The 26822-nt window shown below is 37.9% G+C and overlaps 1 protein-coding gene across 7 annotated transcripts in view; it reads right to left on the minus strand.

Annotated features, from left to right (window-relative positions):
- tnr (tenascin R (restrictin, janusin)) overlaps window positions 1-26822 on the minus strand; it is a 188904-nt gene that overhangs the window by 39230 nt on the left and 122852 nt on the right. For 5 of the 7 annotated variants that reach the window (XM_044368349.1, XM_044368351.1, XM_044368348.1 and 2 more), the window contains 14 exons: window positions 25112-25231; window positions 24840-24983; window positions 23596-23711; window positions 20090-20240; window positions 16763-16941; window positions 16342-16432; window positions 15548-15648; window positions 14430-14532; window positions 13494-13583; window positions 10931-11064; window positions 10668-10797; window positions 7620-7886; window positions 3791-3910; window positions 3289-3432 (listed from right to left, as the gene is read on the minus strand). In XM_044368349.1, coding sequence (XP_044224284.1) covers window positions 3289-3432; window positions 3791-3910; window positions 7620-7886; window positions 10668-10797; window positions 10931-11064; window positions 13494-13583; window positions 14430-14532; window positions 15548-15648; window positions 16342-16432; window positions 16763-16941; window positions 20090-20240; window positions 23596-23711; window positions 24840-24983; window positions 25112-25231 — 1890 coding nt within the window. The remainder of the gene's footprint in view (window positions 1-3288; window positions 3433-3790; window positions 3911-7619; window positions 7887-10667; window positions 10798-10930; window positions 11065-13493; window positions 13584-14429; window positions 14533-15547; window positions 15649-16341; window positions 16433-16762; window positions 16942-20089; window positions 20241-23595; window positions 23712-24839; window positions 24984-25111; window positions 25232-26822) is intronic. The other 2 variants (XM_044368352.1, XM_044368353.1) reach the window with 2 other exon arrangements.

Consider the following 26822-nt stretch of genomic DNA (forward strand, 5'->3'; position numbering starts at 1 on the left):
TAGGTGTTACTTTGTTATTAGGCCATCACCCAGTTGGTGTGCTGAATGATTGAGACCGATATACTGCCAATCAGTGTGGTAAAGGGCGAGGGATTGAAAGACATAGTTCGGTACATCAAGCTCAAGTATGTTATGGCATCGAGAGCCACTAAACTAAATGCATTGAAAACACTTTGAGGTGAAGAAGGATGAGCTAAAAGTCAAGCTAACCAGGGTAGACAAGCTAGCTCTGACCACCTACTGCTGGACAGCTCTCACAAACGGAAGCTATGTTACAACTTTTCTTCACAATTACGTGGTTTGTTATCGGCTAATGGATGTTGGTCTATTGAAAGCAAAATTAACTGAAACTGACATCTCAAGTTGTGTTATTTTATGTAACTGTTTGATGATGTTCTTTCAATAAATAGTGTAGATTTTAGAGCGCCCCAGGGATGAATTGAACTTGAAATCCAGAATTTGAAGCTTTGTGACTAGCTGACTGGAGGACCAAGAAGTATTTTTCTCACTGTCACAATGTCAACGTTTTCTTTGAATGTTATCTTTAACATTTCTCAACACAAAAACACAAAAATGTCCTTGATAACTCAACAGTACGTTAATGTTAAGGCCATCAGTTTTAATTATTTCTCCTTTGATTCTGAGAAATAAAGTCTTTTTTTTGTCAGTTTTTGATGGTGGAAGGCTACGGAAGAGCAATGTGTTGTGGGTAACTTGGCGTGTTCGACTACTTTTTTCGGTTTCTGCTATTGGTGGGCTTCAGCGATGGCATTTTTTCAGGTTTTTTTCAGGCTTTCAGAAAGCCTGAAAAAATCTTCATAAAAACTGACAAACTAAACATCATATACATTCACTGAAAAAAGATTATGAAAATAAAATGCATATTTCTTGCTAAAAATGTTATCAAAACGCATTTTAAAGCTTGAACTATCTTAAATTATTGCGTTTTCCACTATGAATAAAAGGAATGTCAGCCATTTTTTGTTTGTTTGAGCAGACAGAAACAGATAGAAGCAGACTAATAGAAAAGAATATGCCAAAAAAAAAAGTAAGCATCTCACAATTTTATAGCCGTTATTGTGAAACTAATATGGTTTGAGCTGTGGACCAACGTAGCTATTACACATTTTGATGTGAGACTGGGTTGGCAAAGTGAAATATGTCTCCTTGCTATTTCAGCCATTCTGACAATAATTTATTACAGAAGTAAAGTAAGTAGCAACTGCAGCGTTATTCAAGTCATTACATACTTGGCCAGGCAATGTTGGATTACTCTTCCAAATCCCCTGTTTGCGTATTGTTGTTGAAAGCGGTATTAAAATGTCCCTGGTTGGGCATTGTGCGTTATGAGGAAAATGTTATTTACCACTTCTAACAAGCTTGACTTCAGAGTTATGTTCTTTTCAGGCTATTACAGCCCCAACGGCTCTGCTCATTGTAAGCACACTGGGATTGTTGGGAAAGGAAGCTGATAATAAAGAATTGTGGGGGCAGAGCAAGACAGAGATGAGAAAGAGAGTGAAAGCGAGAGAAAGAGTCTTTTAGCTTATTTTTTCTTGCTGGATTCTTGAACCTGCTGGCTCCTGGTGAATCAGGTCTCATTGGCATGCAAACACACCTTCTGCTCCCCTTCCCTCTCCTATCCTGTGCTCTCTTAAGCTCCCTCGCTCACACACACATACTGATGATTATGCATACAGCACTGGGAGAGTGTGTTAATCTTAGGTTAGTGGAATTCTTTCACAGAGAGGAGCGGTGTCCCATATTTACATGTGTGTGTGCAAGTGAGGTTTGTGGGGTTTTTTTAACTTCTGATTCTGTGCTAAGTTAAGACAACAAGAGCTTGAGAGTTCTCACCTACAGTATACTGAGGAATTGGGGGGAGTGAGACACAGAAAGAAGATTAAAGAAGGAGGAAATGAAGCAGAGGGGAAATGGAAAGATGACAGACTGAGGATAGAGGAATACTGAAAGAGAAAGAATGGTAGAGAGAGAGAGGCATAATGATACAGGAGGATAGAAGTGACGCAAAAGGATAAAGAGATAAGCAAGGGAGGGAGGCAGAGAGATAGAGGAAAGTGAGATGGAGTTCAGAGTAGGTTACCAATTACTGGGTCATGGAGTGGACAATTTCATCTATTGCAGCAGCAAAGATTGCACCTCCTGCAAAGTCAGCTGTACCCTCAGATTTTGTCTGACGTCTGTGTGTGTGTGAGTGTGTATGTGTGTGTGTGTGTGTGTGTGTGTGCGTGTGTGAGTTTGTTTCTCTTTTTAGCACATATTTGCCAGTGTGCAGCTGTTATTATAGTGGAAATAACAATTGGTCTGAAAGTCTTGCAGAGAAAGAGGAATCCTTCGTTCATTTTACATGGCAAACAAACGTCCCTGTGCCGCCCACTCGCTGTGGGATGTATATCAAAGAGTTGTAGTTGAAGGCTAGAGGAATACAGCCAGCTTTGATGCAATGAAATTTGCTATTGCACAAGAGTAAAACATTACAAAAGCCCATTGAGTGTAGATCACAGCATTTAGGCCAGGAAAATACATACAGTGGGTGCCTTGGACTTTTAGTGGACATGGTTGTAACAAATGATCAAACCAAATAGGCAGCATCCCCAACCAACATACCGCCAGTACAACAGAAGCACTTTTCTAATCAAAGCCGGTTGTGTTCTAACCTGTTTCAGACAAATGTGTGTACACATCAAAGTGATTCATAAAAGTCTTGTGTTGTGCTTACTGACACCTATTTCTGTTGGTCTGAGACACAAATGACCAATGAAAGCTTTGTAGGTGGGATTGGATGGTGACATCTTCGCCTTACTTTCATAGCTACCTAGCTAGATATACAGTAATTTAAATCACATATTTCTTTGACCATCTCAAAAACATTGAGTTAACTCCTCATAGCAACTACAACCGCAGCTTTCTTCCTTCCAGCTTCGATTGGTTATGGCAAAAAATAAATAAATTCTGGATTCTGTTTGGTTGGAAGGTGTGGATTAACTTTTAGTAACCAGACAATATAGCTGGACACCTATGACACAAGTGTTTGTTTGCAGTCATGTGGCATTATTAAAGAAGTATTGGTATTGGGTAAAAACAGCAACAGTGAGGCTTAAGAGCTTGGATTTGATGTTATTTGTGTAACCACCAACAACAACCAAAAAAAGATAAGTACTTTTCATTGACAACCAGGCAAATGCATTTAAAGTTAAAAAAAAAAAAACAGGCTAGTGCAGATGCAGTGTGTGTGGTTGCTCGTTTCCTTGTTAGCTCTTACTGTACCTGTGAAGACGGAGGTGCTGACCACTTTGCTCTCTTGACTCCCTCTGACAGCGTTGATACTGATCTCATATTCTGTAGCAGGAAACAGACTGGACAAAGTGTAGTTGGTGACATCGCTGTCAATCACCACACTGTCCACTCGACCTGCAGGAGCCACCAGAGAGAGACCAACATCAGAACATCAGAGATGCTGCCATCACACTGATCTTACTGTACATTTCTTCCTTGTCTTTATTAAACTGCCATGTATAAGACAATCACGGAGTAAAAATTTAATCAATGCAGAAGTCTAATTAAAATTTTAATTAAAATTCACAGATAAAGTGTTATTCAGGTATTGGAGAGTGTGTAACAAGGTGCTTTGCTACAAAATGTATTTCACATGAGAGACCTGCAACAGCAAATGCCATGTTCATTTGACTGGAACAAGGCAATACAGTGTGTCATTGTGTATGCTAATATAATAGATATCATAATATGCCGTATGTAAAACATACACTACCTCTGGCTGACTGGTAGGACAGCTTATAGTATTCAAAGGGAGCCATTGGTCTGATCCATGAGATAGTCAATGCGTCCTCGCTCACATCTGAAACAGCCAACTCTTTTGGTGGGTCCAAGCCTAGATGCAGGAGTTTGGGAAGGGAGGTGTTAGCATAGGAATAAAATGGTCCACAATGGACAACATGGGAGACTGAATGTTCTAAACTATTCTCTGAAAGAAGAATCTTGCTGTCATGGTTGACACATACATTTATTCAGATTCTATAAGTACAACAGAAGTCCTTTATGGTGTGTATTATATTGCAAGTTCAGGAATTTACATAAGAATCTAAGAGAATCTGTAACCTTGAAAGCACAAGTATTTGAGTACTCCTTGTTTTGTCAATTCTTTTTTTTATCTCCTCCTCATTACATTTACATAAACAGACCTGTCCTTGGTCTGTGAAATCACATGCATTTTGATGCAAATTTGCAAACAAACAAAACAAAAACAAAAACAAAACAAAACCAAAGAAAGAAAGGAAATAAAAACACCATCAAAAGACATCCCAGGAAATATGCATCCAGCTGAAAGACCACAATGAGCAGCATTAGCATTGAGACTGAGCAGTGCTTTCTCAGGAGATTTCTACCCCTGCTGACAATTTGTTTTATGTGTCTCCTGAGACTATCAAGCTGGAATGGAAAAGGTTATGGCGAAAACAATAGGCCTCATGCATGAATGTTTTCTTATTTTTCTTATATTTGATCTTGCACAAAGCAGTAAGAGGAAAATAAGAAAATCCTACGTGGGATTCAACAAACTCTCTTAACTGCCTGAACTTGTCGTAAATTGCTGGTTTCAGCCTGATGAATGCCACCTGTTCGTAAGGAGGTGTGCGTTCATGAGATGTGATCATTAGCATAATCCACATCCCTAAAATTGCCATATAAGGTTCCTTGTTCCGCTCCGTTTGTGGGCGAGTTTCATTCACAACACTTTTTACTTATATATTACATTTTTTGTTAATTTCGGTAACATATATAAACTCCAAATTAATACAGATTAGGACATCATAATTGTAAGTCAAACAAATATTTTTCCCCAGTGGAGAAAGGCAGAGATAATCTATTCATGACACGTACGACAGGTTTGGACCATTTTGAATTTTGTTCATACCAAAGAGAAAAATTCTTCGTACAAGAAAATTGATGAATGCCACAAATGTTCTAAAATCACTTGTATGTGCATCTTAAGGAAAAATCTGTTTGTATGAGTGCTTCTTGCATGAGGCCTTGCATGTGAGCAAACAATTAAACTGAAGGTACATCTATAGCTGTGAGAGAATAAAATCAAAGCAAGGAAATAGAAGAGAAAAGAGAAAATTACAGGAAAAAGAGGAAAACGAGATGAACACATCACTTCCATCTCTTGTTATCGACAAAGAGCAAAATGAGCCACACTTGTAAACCAACTACACCACCCCCTCTCTCCTACTTTGAAAAGAATAATGGTTATTATCCACAAGTAGAGGGGGCAATTTGTAATTCCTGACTTTGAACTAATTTATATTCCACTTGTATGAAATACAGCAGCATCTATGTAAGTGGTGATTATTCATGCTTGCATATCTCACTAATTATGTTTACTTTGGTAAAGGTGGCAGCCAGGAATAATGGCTAAAAAACTACAGTTCTGTTAGAGATATCTAATGCCATTGACTACATCCCCTGGAAGATCACAATTCAATTTGCACTGTATAAACTAATTAATGAATATGGCCTTAAGGTCGTAAGTTACATTAAAGTACCCCTTTACACTGACCATAGCCACAGAGTGACTATCACAGACCTATGAACCAAATCACCTGCTATAACTGTGGTTAAAAATTGCAGGGATTCAGCACATTTCAAATGTAGCAGATGCAGCAAATGTGATGCTAAAAAGCATGTCTAATTATACAAGGCAAACCTGAGTGCAGTATCTCATCAGCACTCACATTCACACATGCAAGATCAAAGCAGGACACCAAAATTAACACAGTCTAAAGACAGGTGCAAAAAACTCCTGTACATCTGCCTCAAAATCCCCGTCCAATTTCACCCTTGAAATCTGCTTATCATCATGTGTGGATGAATGTAAAGAGAGACAGAGAGTGCTCCAAGCTGCCAAGGTGAAACTGGCACAGTAATCAGGTGGCAGCATTCAGGTGTCTCTGGCACTAGTGCAAAGTTAATATCTCCATTGTACAATGCTGATTCTTCTGTTTTCACTGTTTGTCTTCAGCACTTTCTTATCGCCTCTTTTGATGATTTTCCTTTTGTTCCCCATTCTAGAAAAAAGTAAACATAGATTTTCTTTCTTTGTCTTTTTTTCTCAGGCAGGTTATAATACTGACCCTCGTCTTATCCATTTCCTCTCCCAAATGTAAATAGCATACTTGAAATAAAAAGAAATGTTTCTGAGAGTTCCTTTTACTGAATATCAACACAGCAAAAGAAAGGTCTGAAGCATCACTGTGGTGCAGCTTGAAGTAAAACATTTAAATCAAAAGAAATAGAGACAAATGATGGAGAAGTAGTGGAAAAGAAAAGGATTCGAATGGATGGTTACAAAGAAAGAGCAGTCCAAAGCATAACCAGACTGCTCTGCTTAAACTAAATTCTATTGTAAAAATTCTCACTTCTTTCTCCTCTTTATTAAAGTACCTTTTGTCAGCAGTTTCTCAAATATCCATCAATGTTACAATTGTGTATTTGAGTTTGCATGAAATAACACTTGATCATTTTCCAGAATGACCTCAAATGTTTTATATGTGGAAAACCTCAGCCATGTGTACTATACAAGCTACAGTAGTATTTTTGTGTCTCTAAGTCTGGTGGGAAAAAAGAAAATAAAAAAACCTTCAAGGCAGATCTCTAATTACAAAATTTATTCCGCTGTGGTTCTGTACAGATGAAGTGCTCAAACAGCATTTTTGCAAATACATATATTTAATATAAAATCACTTTGTATTTAAATTTTAAATTTTCATATTTCCATTTCTTAAACTGATTTTTCTCCCCTTCCATTTCCCACTCTACATCACACACATACTAATGCACCATTTTTCTTCTGAAAAATCCTTTCTTTCCTATTCCCAACCTCTTTTTCTAGTTAATCCTAAATGGAGTTCAGGGACATTCAACTGCCCCCTGTCTCAAAAAACTCAATAGAGAACAGTACAATACATTCATCATTGTAATCAATGTGATTAGAGTTGAAACTATTACATTATTATTATTACTATACATTATTATTATTGACTGCTACTGTAGTCAATTAATTAGTTAGTCGATCAAGAGCAAGAAACCATTTTGTTAATTAATTAATGATTGAGATCATTTTACAAGTAAAACAATACCAACGATTGTCTAGTTACAGTTTCTAAATTGTGAAAATTTGCTGCTTTTTTGACTTATGTGATACTAAATTGAATATCTTTGGGTTTTGGAGGGCTGGTTGGTCAAATCAAGCTATTAAAAGCCATCACCTTGCATTTCAGGAAATTGTAACGGACATTTTTCACAATTTTTGACATGTTATAGACCAAACAATTAAACAATCTGCAGATTAATTGATAATGTAAATAATTGTTATTTGCAGCCCTAAACGCAATCTCATGTTAAGTTCATTAGTACAGAAAAATCCATGCACCCTGTCCATGCATAAACAAACAGTAGTATGAGGCAAGGATGCATAACTTTGATAGGCATCATACTAAGTCACAAACCATTACTGTGCTGCTCATGTTTATTAAACCTGAATCACCTTAGACACCAATTTTCCATCAAATCAAGCAGCTCACCTGTAGTGAGTGATGCTGTAATAGGCTCAGAGGTAATATCCCCCTGTATTGTGATTAGACTGATGGTGTACTGAGTGGATGGCAGGAGGCCTTGGACCAGTGACCTCGTCTTGGAGCCGTCCAGCGTCACCTTAGAGGTGTCGGTCCCATCGGCAGAGCTGTAGCTCAGGATGAAGAGGTCAGCAGGTGGTGCTGGGGCACTCCACGCCACCAACACCGAGTCTGAAGTCACCTCTGACAAGTAGAGGTGGGTTACGGGCCTGATCCCTGGAGGAACGGGGGTTCAAAGGTCACCGGAGAAAGGTAAAATAGCCGGCCACAAGCAGGAAAAAGTGAAGAATAAAAAGCAGCTGCCGTCATTATGGAGATGACACACAAGCAGTTTTATGATGGATGGAAGCGGTCCTGGATGGTGTGATAGATCGTTTATAATACAGCTGAGAAAATTAGCCTTGAGTGTAATCTTGATGGGGCAGGTGAGAGTCAGTGCAGACCACAATCATGTGGAAGTAATGATTTAATTGGTCATTAAAAAAAGAAAGTAATAGGATTATCTTCCATAAAGATGAAGATGTGATGAGACGGATCACAATAAGAAAATGGAAAGATGATGATGATAGCAGATGTTGTTGTCAGAATGTATGACATGGACAGGAGATGATGCAATGGATATGAACCAGTGTAGTAGCTGACACAGCAACAAATGCAAGAGGATTTGAATTTAATTAGCCATGTGTGGATGTATAAATAGCAGGCAAGATGCGATAACACAGACTTCTCCTTTTTCTGATTTATCCAGATTAAAGACATCCTGTGAAGTTTTCTTTGTAATCAATCATCTTTTGAAACTTGCATTGTTTACACAGGCTTCAAGTCGCCCTCTTTTCCTTTTTTATTGTTGAATTGTTTTTTTTAACGGCGCATTTCCTTCACCAATTGTCGACATGCATTACTGCCCTGTGCAGTCAGATGTGTATCATCAAGTGCATGTGCGTCCTTGTGCGCAAGCTGGTAGAAGATGTGATGCAGACAACACAAGGACCAACTCATTAAAACATTTCTCTATGACACCAATACTATTAAAAAAAAAAAAAAATCCAAATGGTGTCTCCAGCGGCCCTGGACAAGTTTTCTAAGGGGAGGGGCAAACAAAATTTGATGATGTCTTTGGGGTTATCTCTATTTAAGCTGGGGAATTCAAATTTATAACAGAAAGCTTATTACAAACTTGGGGTGCAGAGTGTGAAAGGTCATTAACTTGGAAAGAAGGGGTCAATGAAAAGATGCTATTGGTTGCATTATGGGAAATGTAGGATCAAGCATTTTAAGAGCTAGACCCCCAATAGAGACTAAAAGTCCGGATATCTTACTAAGTCGTCCTAAACATTAATGGATGGGATGTTATGAAGAAGCCCTGAAAGTACTGTATAAGGATAAATAAGGTTAATTTATCCGAATGGAAGGTTATGTTGATTTGACTCTTGGAATTTTCTCACCCTTGCTGCTGTTGTAATTATATATTTTAATATTTTAAAGAAAATTATAATAAATAAATACAAGAATGGATGAATAAATGAATAACCAAATACATGAATGTAGATTAATACAGACAGTAAATAAAATTTTGTTTAGTGCTCCCTGGGTAATGCAGTGTGCAAATACAGCTGCAATGATAAATAAATGAATAAAAAATTAGATGTTTGCAGAAAACTACTTAAGAAGTATAGTACATAATCGATTTACTGTACAGTAAAGAGACAAACTGAAGGATAGATAGTGGTGCTCCAAAGACTGTTGTTATTTATATTTGATCATATTTTAAGATCAACCTTTGGGAAGTATGGTTATACACCAGATTTTTTCCTTATGATGAGTTGACTTGAGTGCACACAGACAGGTAGATGTTGCGAATATGGCCCAGGGAACAGTAGATGAGAAGATGACAGGTAATTCATTATTTTTTCCTCTGATTCTCTTGATCTGTCATTTTATCATCCTCTCATCTCTCCTCTCCAGATTGTTAGATTGGTACTAATAAAGGAACCACATATAACAGGAGACGATGATGATCTCTTTGATGACGATGATGGTTATGATGGTGACAACTGCCATGACGGTCACGGTGGAGAAGAAAGATGACGAGGATGAGAGTGGTGAAGAAAATAACAAATCTGACAGCAGGTGAGTGCATGCTCATCATTTTGACACCATTCTTTGTGCAACTGAAAATCACATCAAGCTTCCTGTAAAAATAACAAAGACCCAACAGTGCTGGGTAGATTGACAGGCAATCCGACATATAGTTGGATAGATAGACGCAAGTGTGGAGAAAAGAGAAATAGGTTGTGATTGAAATTCTCAGAAAAAAGGTGTTACAGCGAGGCTGAGAATGAGGAAGAGCTGTGCAAGCAGAGAGTAGTAAGTGTGACAGAAAAACAGAGAACATGGAGTTGAAAAGGAATCAGAAGAAACAGACACACAAATACATTTAGATGCAAAAACGAGGTGCAATTAGGGAACACTTGTAACAAGCTCATTAGCTGACTTGAATAATTTACTTCCACTAATTGCTTCTTCAAAGTCTTTTAAGGTCCTCAATTTTCTTTTTGCATGACTCACCTTACCTGCTGCCGCACTTTGTTTCATTATATTCACTATTCAGGTTCGTTACGCAGCACTGTTGCTAAAAATGTTCTATAGCTTTCTGCAGTAATAGGCCAATCTTTCATGTCTTAATCTGAACAGAAAAAAACTCTTGGGTGTATATTTATTTTAGCTCTGGTCTGATAATTAAATGAATGAAACTGATGCTTTAAAATGACTTTGATAGTTAACAAAAAAGTTTATATATAGCTGTTGCAAAGAAAAAGACAAGCAAGGATTTTATCTCATGGAAACGATCTGATGCCCATTATATTATATATTATTTTCATCATATTTTCATCCTTAGATGTATCTCTTAAACATACTGATGTTTTAGTATGTTCGAGCTGATAAAAGCATTATTATTACCTGTTTATGTATATAAAATGTGACTATTCCCTCTACCTGTGAATGCATCTATAGTAGCTGCATTGCTCTGTTGTCTTCCTCTCCTTGCTGCTACCGTGATGGTGTACTCAGTCCCAGGCTCGAGGTCTGTCAGAGTGGTGGAGGTTACATCTTTAGGCACCGTTAGCTGGAACAGGAAGAAACAGGTAAACACAGACAGATCAGTGAAACTATAGGACTACTTAACTTCACAATAAAAGGTATATGCATGTGCTGTTGTATTTATTATCCATTCAGTGTTCATCTGTCCCATTCTATACCTCAGTAGTCACACCGGAAGAAGATGTATATGTGACCTTGTAGTGGTCAATGGGGCCCTGGACCATGCCCCACACCAGAGTGATGGTGTTGTCTGTAGAGGCCGTCACAGTTAAATCCATGGGCACATCCAGGCCTAACAGAGGAGAGACATGATTTTGGCAAAAGCAAAATTGTAAAACAGAAACTCAAGGTAGGCTACAGCATGAACTTGTTCACACTGTTACCAGGGGAAATGTGCTACAGTGGTGAGTAAGTGAAGCAACATGGTGATGATTTCTGATGACAATTTAAGATGATACATTTCAGGGACCTTATTCAGTCATGATTAATTTCTCGTGACTGAGATGCAAGGGCAAGTGTAAACAGTGTGTGGGACACCACACACCAGGGCTGCAGCTAATTGTTTTCACTGTCAATTAATAGGACAATTATTTTCTCAATGAATTGTTTGGTGTCCTAGTTCTGACTATGCACTGTCTTTGTCCATGTCTCCGTCTGTCATCATGTGGAATGCAAGGGAAATATGTCTATGATCGTCAGTTTCTTTTGGGCATTCATAACAGACTTTTGCTACAAGAAATACTAGCTGGGAAAGCTAAATCAGCTGAGTGTGCTTGGTCTGCTGTGCCCAGTGGACCCAAAAGAGACTATGGCCTTGACTGGAGGTATGCTGGAGAGGAAACATTGAAAGCAATGCGACAGGACGTGGAAGCGGGGGAGTGCAAGTTGGGCTAACTGTTAACCCATACAAACCTGCAGTTCCAACAATCATGTTGCCTAATGTTTTCTGGACAGCAAAATGGATTATATAACCCCATCAATGCTGGTCAGTCATTGACATGTAAGAGCTTTCTACATTGAACTGAGACATGAACTTTTCTCTCTGCACTTTAATGCACTGTGCTGCTAACTGCTTGTTCTTTTTTTGTTTTTTTTTCTCTTGGCATTTATAAGTTATGATTTTTTAAAGGGAATTTTTAGATATACAGTATATATTTATTCTTGCTGTTGTTGTTGCACTGCTGTGGGTTGAGAGGAACAGCATTTAATTTTTTTGTGTATGTAAATACACAAGAAAATGACAATAAATTAAATCTTGAATCTTGATCTTGTCTAAACAATGTCACAAAATAGAAGAATCCCCATCACAATTTACTAAAGCCACAAGTTCATCATCACATGCCTTGTTTTGTCTGTCCAAAACCAAAAGATATTTAATTAACAATGATATAAAAAAGAGAAAATCAGTAAAAGTCTCACTTTTGAGAGGCTGGAATCACAAAAGCTTAGATGGTTAGGGTGTACCAGCAACCATCCCTGATCAAGTTCAGACAGGCAGTGATAGTGCAAGTCTGTCACATCTTCTGGAAATATGCACTGATTTACAATTTACTTTGATGAAATTGCAGAAATCTGCTTCAAACTTTGTGTACCATTTTAGTGGTAATATAGCTATTGTTGGTAATCATTCCATTCGTCATTAACTTCTGCTGCATTCTTATCTACTGTTAACAGTATTATTATTTGGTGCAGCACTGGCATGAAAATCAGGACTACCACTGATTAAAATTTAACAGTCAGCTTCTGGGAAGTTCATTTCCAAAACAACCTCTGTATTAACATTTGTTATGTTTCTATGTTTTTTTCTTTTCTTTCCTGCGGCAATGACCAAACTTGCCCATGGGATCATCAATGTTTAATTTTCATCTAATCTTCTGCTGCACTGTTTGCCTGAACCTTCAATTTGTTTTTTTTGGGGGGGAGAAAAAAGACACAGAGAAAAAAAAAACAACTTAAAAGCCATTGTTAATGGAAATGATGCTTTCAGCTTTCAGCAACTCACACTTATACAGTAATAACAGTGAGCAGTGCTGAGCAGTGCCAGGCAGACAGGAGGTGTTATATTATTTAAAGCTATTTGAGAAAGATGTTATAGATGTAGTGCATTTTCAAAGTTCAAAGACTGCACAGAAAAGTGGGGTAGATAGATCAAATTGAGGCATAATTTAGCAAAGTGCAAAATACCTTCAGCCATTACAATGACTGCAAATGGAGGAAGAATGTGCTTGACAGGCGACGTGATGGGAAAGATTAGCAAAGCACCTCCGTGCAGTAACATTTCAAACAGAGAGTTTAATGGAGTCTTTTTTTTTCTTTCAGCCAAACAACTCAAAACACAATAAACATTCAGATAGCAGATTCAGTACTGAGGTAAAGAGAAGGCCATTAGCAAAATGGTATGCGTTATTACAGCAAAAAAATTCTGTAATGGGAACTTTGACCCGAGTCAGTAATATAAAACAGCCACACACTTCCCTAAAACATCACAAGTCTTGCCAAAATCTGATTTGCTTAATTTCACTAAAGCGGCTTTTAATGGTTGGAACAGGAGCACTGACCCTCGACAGTAAATGTGAATAACGTATTACAACAAATGGGACAACAAGCCCGCTGTGATGCTGAGATTTCCAGGACAACGCTGCTGTGATTGACTTAGTGTGTCTTACATGCATGAGTGGATCACTGGCTTTCTACAGTGAAGTATAACAATAATTCACTCACCCGTTCTGGCATTCATAGTCGCTGGTGTGCTCTGGTTGCTGCCTCTCATGGCAGAAATGCCAATACCGTACTCAGTGCCTGGCAGCAGGTCTGAGACACAAAGAAGGAGACACAACCGGTTACTAATTCAACACAAATTATAGCAAGAAGAAACATCACACACTTGTTTCACGCATTCTCTCTCTTTCTCACACAAAAAGTGCACGTCAATTAGATTGAGTTTGTCATAACAGCCCAATTAGCTCTACATCGGTGATGAAGTCTGTGCAAATTTACATGTACATCAGCATGATTTCTGAAGAAATCTCTCTCTTTTTTTGCCAGCTGCATAATTGATCAGTTTCAAATCAATTCAGTGTGTCCACAGTGAGTTTCTCAAGCCACAGAAATAGAGATGAAGAGATAAGTAATGAAAAATGAACGAGAGAGTGACAGATTATTAGTAGAGTGAGAGAAAATTAGAGTGACAGAGGAGGAATGAGAGTGGGGAGAGCATCGATTGCACTGGCCCAACAGTAACACAAGGACCTTTTGCTTCTATTCTTATGCTGGCAATGCCCTTTCCAGCACTATGGCCTTCCAGAAAAAAAAAAAAAAAAAACATCCCAGCTGACCCCTCCTTTCTGACAGCCTTTCAATATGCCCGCAGGACAACAAGCGTTTCTACAGATACAATCAGTAGCCTGTCAGCCATGTGTTAGCTCTGGAGATAATCCTGCCATGTAAAACACACAGGCACTTTCCAGCTTCCTCAGTACACATTAGATGCACTGTGAAAAAACTGAAGGCATCAGGAAAAAACATTGCACTGAGCAAAATACTCCTACAGATGCTGATGACAAACATTGCAACAGAAATGAATAACAAAACAGATGAACAACAGATGAAGGAATGGATGAATGAAAGAAAAACAACACATCTGTCCTTCTCCCTTACCTGTGAGAATGGTCTTAGTGGTGGCTCCCTCATTTTGGGGTACAATGACTTTTTCATACTGATCTCCTGCTAAAGTGCTGTACACCACCTGGTAGGCATCCACCTACATAAAAACATGATTACATATTTAAACATTTACAACACCAAACCGAAGGTAAAATTTGAAATGTTTGCTCTCCAAAATGAAAGAAATACAAATACTTAGATAAGATCATCTGCAAGTCTAATACAATCAGTCAAGAGCTGTAAATTTTACCCTGCAATGCTGATGGCTCATTGAATAAATTGTGTATTTTGCTTTGGCCCAGTATGATGTTTGGCTCCCTGTTAACACTCTGCAGAATCATAAGGATGAATACTTTTGTAATGCTAACAGGCATTAGGACAGACTGGCTTCAAAAGTCTGAATGTGTGGTAAGTGAGCCCTAGAGTGGTCATTATCACTAGTGATTAAAACTACATGATTTACTACATTTTCTTTCAGAGTAAACCACTTGCATCCAGGGCATGTATTTGCTCCATTCCTGTTATTGGCATTTATCAAGCTAGAAAAATGCACACCCACCTGTGTGTAATAATAAAGTACTCAAGACAACAAGACAGAGTTTAGAAAAATATGAACAAAAACCTGCTTTAGGGTAAGTATGCAGGAAGGGTTAAGGAATGGTGAATAAAGTCAAGATATTAAGGACAAATTAGTTGTTATTTTTACAAAAAGGATATAATGAACATCTATTCAGTGATGACCGTTGCACCTAAGTTGTGCTGAGGTCTGATCATCTTGTGCAAGCAATGTAATATCTGTAGGAAAGTCGACTATAATTATTTTAATAAGTAAACAAAAGGATAAAACAGAGACAAAACTGCTGTTTTCTTAAAAAGTAGAAAATAAAAAAAGTTAAGCATGTATAGCTTCATATTGCTTACAGACTAGATTACAAAAGCACAAGAAAATCTTTCCCAGGATTTTTGTAACACTAGATTAAGCCAGATGTGTTTTACTGCATCAGAATACAAAAAAAAAAAAAAGAATCAAAAGGAAAATACTTTTTTGTGTTGTCCTACGTTGCATACCCCACCCATTGATTGCTAATACTATTTAGCTCGGGTCTAATTACCTCAGCCTCGCTGTTATCCCATTCAAGCTCGAGGGTGGTGGAGGTCTTGGATACTAGCCGCAGGTTCTTGGGGGCATCGATCTCTGAGAAGAATGATAAAGCTGACAATGTTGGGGACATTGAGACCAATTCTCAGGGATTGTGAACAAGCAAACATCAGCAGTTTAAACATTATTAGACACTGATACAGCTATTGTCGAACTGTTAATTAGCATAGTTGATCTGTATGTGTGATGATATCATCATCATTGCTACACATGTCCATTATTAATTTTAATGTTCTGGTAGTAACATGAATAGAAAATGTAACTTTGGACTTTGTTTCATTATCTAGTTTCCAAGTTGACACTACACAATGTGGCTGTATTATATTATATATCTCTAAGGTACATACAGTATAATGTGACATGCAATTCATCAGTTAGTCATACTTTGTAGTGGTGCTGACACTGAATGCCTTGTATCATAATAAACATTTCCCTTCATTTGAATAACCTTGAAGTAGATATTTTGACATCATATTCATATATTCTACTCATTTTCAGTTGAAAGTATAATGTAATTTTGATTCATCTGTTATTTGCACTCAAAACAAATCAGAATTATGTTTCACAAATAATGTACTTCGTTCTGCACAAATTTTATCGGAGTGAAAATGACCTTGAACAGACGCTCACTACTGTATCCAATATAGAGAAACAGTATGGTATACATTAGGCCATATGTCATTTTAAGAGGCAAGAATGGGATCACACACGCCAACATCACCACATCTGCTTGCTGTCAGCCCTCACCGGTAATAAATTCAGTGGAAATAGATCCGCTCTCATTTCCTTTCCTCACACCGCTCACTGTCACCTCATAACGAGAGCCAGGACGCAGAACCTGTAGAACAGAATAAACAGACACAGTTTAGTCTGTTTAATCTCTCTTCATGGATTTTGTGGTTGGTTTTGTTTTTATCTCCAGACACAGAAGGCAGGCAGAATCCGAGATTAGATAATTTAACAAGCATGACAAGCATACACACACATACACACGTTAGTACCATACTTGCAAGTACAATAATAACCCCAAGTCTCAACCCAAAGATAAATGGTTTAACTTGTGAGAGTAAGGCTTTTCTGTCCCCAGATGGCAGGTGAATCCTGATATTGTGACTGTATGATCAGATCTGTGACCCCGCTACATGATAAATTGCACTCCCCTACTCACCTGCAGGGAGTACTGGCTGAGTGTGGGCTGGAGGCGGAAGGTGGTCCGTGGCCCCTCTCCTCCCACGAGGCCATAACGCAGCACAATCTGATCAATCTTTGCTTTTGGCGGGGTCCACTCTACAAACGCTACAGTGTCTGACACATCCCGCACGATCAGCTGAGTGGGGCCATCAATCACTGCAAAGGAAAAAAAGATCTATAATTTTCTGGGTACTGTTGCCATTTCTACACTACCTTTTGACAAGGTTGGGTACTGTTTGACATTGTTGTTGCCAATTTAATACCTGATTCTCAGTTTGATACCAAAACATTACTTAATTGGTGACTTGCTTTGAGGTATGGATGCAACCAGTGATTATTTTCATCATCATCATCAGATTAATCAGCTGGTGATTGTCTCGAGAAATCGTTTGGTCTATAAATTGTAAGAGACAAATGCCTATGACAATTTCCGGGAGCACAAGGTGATATCATCAAATTGCCAAATTGCTTGTTTTGTCTGATAAACACGCCAAAACATAAAAAATGTTAAGTTTACTATCACTTAAAGTGTTTTCCAACCTTTTTAGCGTGTGACCCCTTAAAATAAAGTAGGGTCTCACAACCCCTAATCACAGGTGTCAGAGGTAGCTATGAACTACCTGGATTGTCTCATTTGAATACATTTTCTTGGCCCAAAGAGGTAAAACTATATAATGGTTCACAAATACAAGCTTGGAAGATAATAAATATTGGAGATTAGAATTCAAACTTGTGTGACAGAACTTTGTTTCTTTGTCATTTTCCCTTCAGATTTATTCTGAAGGGTTCAGACACAGAAAAGAAAGCAGCCAGTTCTTACAAGTTCTTCTTAGAGTAGAACTTGAGAATAACATTTGCCATTTTTGCTTGAAAAATTACTTAAACAATTATCCAAATTTGTGCAAATTATTTTTCTGTCTATTGATTAATCAATTAATTGACTAATGATTCAACTCTTTCCTTGAGGAATATGAACACATCTTTTACAAAGTCCTTTGTTCATTCAACAGTAACCACATTTCTCCAATGTTAAACATTGTCTAAAAACAAGCAGTCGTACAAGAACTTGACCTGAACCAAATTCTGCCTGAAATTGGAAAAAAAAGATTAAATTAAACAAAGTCAAAGAATAAGTACACAAAATTCATAATTTGATGCAAACTTTGGGTTTGAACACATTTCAGTCAGTGTCAGAAAGGTATTGATTTTTTGACTACTCACAATGAGGTAAAATTGCAAAGCTTTAAATGAAAGGATGAAAGTTTAACACTCTTTGCTTCACACTTTGCTGCAGTAGATATGGATTTGTTATCAGGAAATGCTGTTGCCTGACAGCCAGGCATGTAAGACTTATCAGACCTGACACATGGTGAAACAATAAGCTTTATCTGTGCAAGGTGTAAAACATGAGCCATGATTAAAGTGTCTCCATGCTGATTGCTGGAAAACAACACTTAGGAAAGCTAAAAACACATCAGGCGTGATAAAGAATACCCATTTCAGAATATCTGACACAAGAGGGATCCGCTAAACATTTGCTCTGCACGTTCTCATTGTTGGAGCATCAATGCCAATATAAAGATTTCAGTCAAGGTAATGGAGTGTTAGAAAATGTGATAATTAGCTCTCTATTTCATTAACCTGTAAATTACATCTTTCCACAAAAGCTATGTTTTGACATCTGTTTAACAGATGTCTGGGAAAATGCAGGTGCTTTTGATCTTCATATCAACACTTTTCTTAATGAATCCTACACTAAAGAGGGTGAGAGCCAGACTTAAATGACATTAACGCATAGTCTATGAAAATGGATTTGAATAATTCTCAAATTAAGATTGGAATAGATGACGAACATGTAATGCGAAGGACTCAAACAAAATAGGACACGACACAATGGTTAGTAGATTATGGATGTTTTAAATGGAAAGCACCATACTGTGCTGTGATAGCATAATTATTCTCTATTGCTGGCCCCAGGGGGAACTCATGTGAATGACATATTTCACACACTGAGCAACAGAGAATCATACTCTCCTCTAAAGTCTTTCTTTAAGCTTTTGAGATCTGAGTCCCAGACTCAGGCTTGACATATTGCAGGTCCACCCTGATCCATGATGTATTAGAAATTGGCCCCTTGGGTATCGTCCTAGAAAACAGCCTGAGGAAGACCACTGCTGAGAACCAGTTCCCACATCAGCTGTCCTCTCCCTCCAGTTTTCCTCTGACTCCTCAATCGCGCTCTCTTCGTCTCCAAGGAAGGATAAATCTTTGTTATAAATAATTAAGTAACTTCAAATTTGTCTTTTCCTCTTTCTTTATCCAATAAGGTGTCCTGCAGTGAGGCCGCCGTGAAACATTAATGAGAGAGAGCCATGAATTATTAATCGATACTTAATTACAACCTACAAAATGAAGAAAGACTTGACAGGAAATTGATGGTGTTTTGACTGCAGACATCAGAGTCTGAATTGTTACGGATGAGTTTTGAATTGGATCTATTACAGCTGTCTAAGTAGTGTCAGCTGGGTGAGGAGTGGGAGCAATACCTCTGTGGGGTTTACATCATGGACATAAATGGTAGCAGACCAACAAATATGTCAAGGTGACACTCACTGCTTATGCTCTGTGTTTAGCTATGTGTGTGTGGCACGTCTTGAAAGTGCAGGCAATACTATAAAACATTTCATTGATCAATTGACAGCAAATTAACTTAATTATGTGAATGAATTCATCATTCAAATCGAGTCAAACAAGTCAAGTCAAACATTTGCTTCTTATAGCTTCTCAAATACAAAGACTGACTATTTTTCTTAGTTTTATGTCACTGTAAATGCAAAATATTTGGGCTTTGAACAGTTGGTTGAACCAAAAAATACAACTAGAAGATTTCACTTTGGGTGTAGTCAACAGATTAATTGACAATGAAAAAAGCTGTTGGTTGAACCATAGTTACATTTATTATTAATATGATTTTTTGGTATTGTATGTAGTACTGTGTACAGTATGTTTAAAAACTAGTCACTGGTAGAATGATTCAAATCAACAAGTGGACTGCACTGTATACTGTATATACTTCCTCCTAAGGCCATCCATTTGAGTTGTACTCATATGTTGTAAAGACAAGTGAGAGTATAAATACTGTATATTACTATGGGAATAAAGAAAATTTGGTTTTGAAAATAGGTACTGTATGTTTATCCAAGAATTCAAAACTGAATCTTCATTCCAATTCCAATTAGATACAGATGTGATTTATTATATCTTAATGTCACGGTTTATCTTCAGCTTTGCAGTTCTTACTCACGTGTTGTGACAGTAGCAGTGACTGGCTGGCTTCGACCTTGGTCACGGAGAGCCACCAGGTTAACTGTATACTCCTCTCCTGGCCTCAGCCCAGTTTGCACAAAGGAAGTGATAGTGCTGGGCAGTTGTGCAGTCATCCCTCCATCATTGTCCTGGAAAAAAGATAGCTTAGATGTGCTGAGTTGAAAAGGGATTGTGCCACATTGTTTGCATATTTTGAGTAAATGCCAGCTACTGTGTGGCACAAACTTCTTCTCTCAATAGAGATAAAGAATGTGGCAGATAAAAGACCATCCTCACCAGTAAGACATAAACAATGACTCATGCAGCTAATTTCTCCACAGTTGATTTTCTGTATTGTAAAGCTGAAGACTTTTCTTTCTACTTATTTGTAAACTTTTGGATGGTTTTGCACATAAAATTCCCAAACCCTGTTATTTGGTCAATATGGTTATTCATGCTTCAGTGATATTTCTCTGACCATATTCTGCAGAGACAGCACTCTGTACATTCCCAAAGGCATGTCACTCATCCATATGGAGCCCCTGCTATTCCCAGCTGTTGTCAGAGAGACAGTGTTGCACATGCACTTCCTGCCGACAGACAGATGTTACACCTACTGCTGCTCCAAGGTCCCCGAAAACCTGTACTATGAAGGCCTGTATTAAACAGAACATACAACAGTTTGCTCCTTTCCTGAATCAAATCTGTAATTAGAGATGTAATCCATTTAATCACCTCAACTAAATACACACAGCAGTAATATCCCAATAGCAAGTGGTGTTCAATCTCAGTAATAATACAGTTAAATGAAGGCAATGTTAAATGATACAAAATGAATCACCATAACAGTATATCCCACTCCCATCTCCTGTGTCAATTTGCTCATAATTAGTCATTATTCTCTCTGCTGACAAGGTCACTTAGATGAGGAATGACAAAAAAGATTTTTTTTGGTCGTTGTGTAAGTGTTTTTATTTAATTAATTTTTTAATATTTATTTAATTTCATTGAGCCAAAATGTGACAAGAATGTATAATTATTATTTTCTATTTGATTGCTTATTCATACATTTTGGTTACTTACTTACTAGCATGGAATTTTTTTACATCTATCGAAAAAGTAACATAAAGTTGTTCTATTAACTGTGTTCTGATTGTTCAAAGAGAGAAATACAGTGACATTATATTTAAAATTAGTTACAATAATCATTAATATCTTAATAACTACTGTACACTGCAAGAATGCATTTTTTTCATTTTGTCTCCAAAATAATCTAAAACAACAAATAATTAAATAAATAAAACTTTACTGATGTTAAGTAGGAAAGCTTGTGCCATCAATATTATAAGCACATTACCAAAGCAGAGAATGAGAAAAAATAGCAAAGATACCAGTTTAATGCTAATTGATACTGTTGGGGGAAAAAAGTGTGAACATTTGTGAAATAAGTTTTTTTGAAAACTGTTAAACACACTCAACAGTATCCATAAGACTTATTTCTCCAGAGGGAGACCTGTGGATTATCCAGGGACTTTGTTTCTGGAAAGACATTTTTGAATTTTAATGTATTTTTTGCTGTGAGCACCACAAACAAAATTACATTCACCTTCTTTGTATTGGCGTGGGAGCAGAAAACCTGGGCAATTAAAATGGGGCTAGATACTCTTAGGTGTAAGTGAAAAAATATGTTTTTGTAATTTAGATGAACTGACCCTCTACATTTTTAAACCTAAATTATAATGTGTATGTATTACAAGCTGTTTAGAATGTGCATGGTTCTCCTCTCACTTAATCACCTGATTTCTTAAACAAAATGCAGCTTCTGAGACTCAAATGAGCCAGTTTCACACACAAGACTGATTTTTAGTTGTAGTATAAATTGCTTGCCTGGTGCTGTTTTCCCAGGAGTGAAGGAGTCAGTCACAAAGTGCAATTTGAACAATGTTTCCGCCACTGGCATGCTTTAACTTCATTTCAAGTTTATGTTGTGTTTTTTTAACCAAATGTTTTATGTAAAGAGAATACTTCAGATTTGCACAGACTCATAATGTTTCCTAACCTTTGAGCTTTGAATCACAATGCTGGGATACGTCAGGAAAACACTAATTATTATGCGTGTACATTTACATATCTGTGTGTGTGTGTGAAAGTCATCATGTAAGGAAACTTGCCTAACAATCAACAAATTGTTGTTTCGTTTTGTTTATTTAATACAATATAGTATAGTGTTAGTACATTTCTACAAGCAGTTGTACTGACCAACTGTTTTAGCTTTATGGATTTATTACGAAAAGCCCAAAATGAAACATATTAGACGGTGTAGTAGGTATGTGTTACAAAACATTGGCAGTATTTTATTGGATTATCAGATATCCACCTTGGCTGTTGCTAACAGTGTTAGCGGCAGGTCTTGAAGCTCACCCTCCTTTCCTTTTTACAGAGTAGTGAGTTCTGTGTTTGTTCGCATAGGCCAAAGCTTTCATGCCTACTTCCATTACGAGATTGTCAAAATTCACAATCCCCATTGCTGGATTAAATCCACAGGGGGCAGGACTGCCAACTCATAATATGATTTCCCCTGTGGCTGGAGCGCAAAAGGGAAAGTGAGGAAAGACAGAAGGAGGAACAGTTACGGGGAGCAATGGAGGGAGGAAAGAAAGAGAGAGAGGTGAAGGAGAGACAAAAGGATTTGGGGTACCTTCAGGAGTAGAGAGGAGTAGGTTGGGGATGTGAAGAGGAAAAATGAGAGGATAGAAGGAAAGGTTGGATGGTGCTTGAAGAAGAGACAGCAAAGAGAGAATGGAAGATTGGATAGAGAGAAAGAGGAAGGGAAGACTAAAAGCAATAAAATGAAATTAGGAGGACCACTGCTTTTTCATTCAGAAACTTTCTATCCTTAAAAGGGCTTCAAATAAATACAAAAAAGCATCTTAACATCAGATTTAGGGCTTGAGGTCTGGTCAGACCAAAGGATATCTCCCCCAGAGAAAACCTTAAAGGAGAAAACCAATTACTGTGAGAGGGCAAGAGATTAGAGTGCCTAGAGTACCTGAGTTTATAGCGGGAATTAGAAAGAGAAAGGTTTTTGCTTTATGGCTTTAAACCTGGATTTACCAAGGGTTATTCACGAAAAGGGTTTAATGGCTCATCCACCTAATAGCCAATAAGCTTAAGACAATCCGCTTGTCTAATTTGATATGGGCCTCAAGTTGAGCAAACCCCAAGAAAACCTAAATCCATCCTCTTATTTTACTTCCTGTTTCTGCACAGATATTCAAAGTCATTGAGAGTTTGGCATTAGTGACATCTGAAAATATTTCTTTTCAATCAAGAACATTTGGTTCAGTCGTTTGCTGATGATTCATTAAAACCACTACAAGTCAGTATTTTCTCCTCCTGTTCAGCTCTTCTTTTTTGCTTTTCTTACACACGTAAAGATAATGCACTTGTCTCACAAGACTTGCAGTCTTACATTGGCACTGACAGTGAACACATGCACACTACCTTTGGGATGAAGCTGATCTCCCATCCATCGAAGGAATAGTAAAATGGTTGCCACTGGACCTCCACTGACGTCTCTGTGATGGATTTGAAGACTAAACCATCTGGATTGGAGAGGTCTAGAGAGGAAGCCAGAGACGTATTATAGTTCTTCACTGACCCTAATAGCCCATAAATCACTACTCCATCTCATGCTGAAGGTGTACAATGCTGAACTTCTTTCTCTTATACATTTATTTTTCTGTTTTGTTGCTTCTGTATCGGTGCATAGTTTTTAATCAAAAGGTGCTGTTTGTTTGAAAAGATGACCTTCTGCTTCATGAAAAATGATTGATCACCGAGCAGTTTTTTTTCTACTTGCATATGTAATGATTTAACAGTATTGATTATAGTTATACCTAAACCCCTTGAAAAAACAGTTCCTCAGTTTAAAACAAATAACCCTGGCTCATACTTTATTTAGTGAAGTGCTAAAATTATTTTTTTTCACAGGGAGATGTCCTCATAAATCTTAACAGATAATTAAATACAACATTTCATAATTAAGTTTTGCAAAGACAAACCAACAAATCATATCATCACTGAGAAATGGTTGCATCGAACTTAATTACCCTAAATTGACTTTACTACACCAAACACTGAAATTAAATTCACTTATCTGTGAAATAGATAATTTCACAGTCAAGACTGCGCTAATGGTAACATACTGTATGTAGCCGCCCATCAGCTGATGTACAGCCGACACAATTTTCTGTTTGACATTGAAAATAGGCTGTTACTTATTAAGGGGCTGGGTGAGTTTCCATAGTTCTGATAAGCATGGAAGTGACTAGTATGCTTCCCTGCATCTGGTCTGATGACCTGGCATTAACACTGGCAAGAAGTAACACATTCAGAGGGTGCAAACATGTGCATTTCGGTGTGTGCGTGTTTGTGAGTGGGTATTTGAGTGTGAGTGACACTAAGCAGGTGTTACAGGTAGGGATCGAAACCAGTTGGCACAGAGGAGCAGGTTGTATTCTCACTCTATTGACACTGAGAAACACCTCAGAATTGACCAAAAAAAAGTGAGAGACAAGGTTAGTGTGCGTCTGCATGAATGACTGTGTGAGGCATATTATAAGATAGTAAAACTGAGGTATTAAATTAATATTCTGTTGGTCATGGACCAAAAATGGCTGCAATGAAATGTCCTAGAGCCTCCCATGGGAACATTCTGTCAAAACAACCCACATGACTACACTTACAGGTCGAAACAGTTATGCTGGCAGGGACGCTGATACTGTTGTTAATAACAGCGAATACGTTGATGTTGTACTCCATGCCTGTTTCCAGGCCTGAGATAGTGCAGGTGGTGGTATTCCCTGGAATCCTTATCTCTAGTTGCACACCTTAGAGAGAGACAAGTAAAAAGATAAACAGATAAATGGATGCCCTTTTTGTAAAATAGGCTTTAGTCCAACACATTTTCAATCAACTGAAACTGAAATTACAACCTCTCTGCTATCTCTATACCTACCTCCAGGGCTGCTTGGTGTGTAGGTCACCAAGAAATCTGTCAGCACAACCGACCCCTCCCACTCCAGGGTAATTGTTCGATCCGTCACCCCTCGTATCTTCAGGTTCATGGCAGGTGCCACTGTTAAGGGGAAAAAAAGTGAATTATGTTTAATAAAGTTGTTTTTTATGTTTTTTTTTTGGTCTTACTGTACAATGAGAATGATAATATTTAACCACAATGTCAGCATTGTACTAACTGGCGAGTGAACTGCAAATATTAAAATGTTAAGCAAATGTTGGCAACTCCTGTTAACTACAGGTGAAGATGGTTTTGTGTTTTAGTTGAAACTACCCTAAATACTCAACGCCCAAGTCAAAATCCTGTGCCTGTGCACTTGTAGATAGTGTCATGTGGCCTTCTGCAATCTGCATTTTGAATTATATAAGTATATTAAAAAAAATGTTCCAGACAGCTTGCTGAGTATATCTCAGACTCGAGCAGACTGCTTTGTGTATGTGCATTCCAGCCTGTAAAAGAAGCAAGTGCTTGTGGCAACAAGAGGCTGAGTGTTAACATGAGAGCGAGAAGCACAGTCATTCATTCGGGCTGAAGTGGAGATAGTGAAGTAAAGCCATAAACCTGAGAGGTGGCATTGAATGTAAATGTGGATGCATAAACAAGAGTGTTTACAGCATCCTATGCCAAAAACAATGAGGAGTAAGAGGAGGAGGAGGAGGAGGAGAAAGAGGAGACAGGTGAAGGACATAAAAGAGGAGAAGACAAGACAGAAGGTACAAACAGTTTGAGTTGGAGAAACAATGAGCAGGATGAACCGTCAGACAGAGGACAGAAGAGAACAGGAGAAGAAAAACAGACAAGATGTTGTGGAGACTAACTGACTAAGATAGACAGACCATTAAATGAGAGGCAGTGAATAAGGGAAGTAGATGAAACAGAGAAGGGGAGAGAGAAAGGCAGAGGGTAAAAGAGCAGTGAGTGTGATGGTGTGATAAACAACCTCTCATCTTCATCATCGCTACATCCTGTGATACAGGACTCAACGGCACAGCACTGAGTCCTCCTTAGGGAATCTGTGGACACTTTGTTTCAGCTACTTCCTCACACACTTGACAGATGGGCAGTACAGTAGCTTGCTCAGTTTAATACAGTGATCCTGCACTGGGGGGGGACAACTGCAGCATTCACTTAGCTTGATTCATTTCATTAATCAGATGAAGCTTCATCAAGTATATGAAGGGAATAACAAAATCAAAAGGTGGAGCACTAATCCATGGGACAGAAGAAGAATGATTGAATGGGGTCATGCAGGAGGTTGAACAGACAATCTGCTTGAAAGTAAAGACACTCATACCTATAGAAAGTGAAGGGGAGACTCTCAAGTGAGCACTTTGGAAAATGATGATCTGACAAGTCAGTCAACAATTTTGAAGCTGAAATGTGCAACTTTCTGCTCAAGACACAGCAAAGTCTTGCTTCATTGTCTCACGTTGTTGCTATATGAAAGGTCATCAACAACCAGCTAATTTTAATGCAATTATGAAATTGTCACTGTTCGACCATTGTAAATTGGGTTAATTTTCAACTTCAGTAATTTTGAAAACAACAGTAATTTTGATTTCCCAACTTTATCTCACTGTTTTCCTCTCTTATTCTTATCTCACTTGAAGCACATTTTGTTTTGGGGCATCTAAAGATGACAAAGACAATT

Source organism: Thunnus albacares, chromosome 12 (genome assembly GCF_914725855.1).
Source record: "Thunnus albacares chromosome 12, fThuAlb1.1, whole genome shotgun sequence".
Taxonomy (NCBI): domain Eukaryota; kingdom Metazoa; phylum Chordata; class Actinopteri; order Scombriformes; family Scombridae; genus Thunnus; species Thunnus albacares.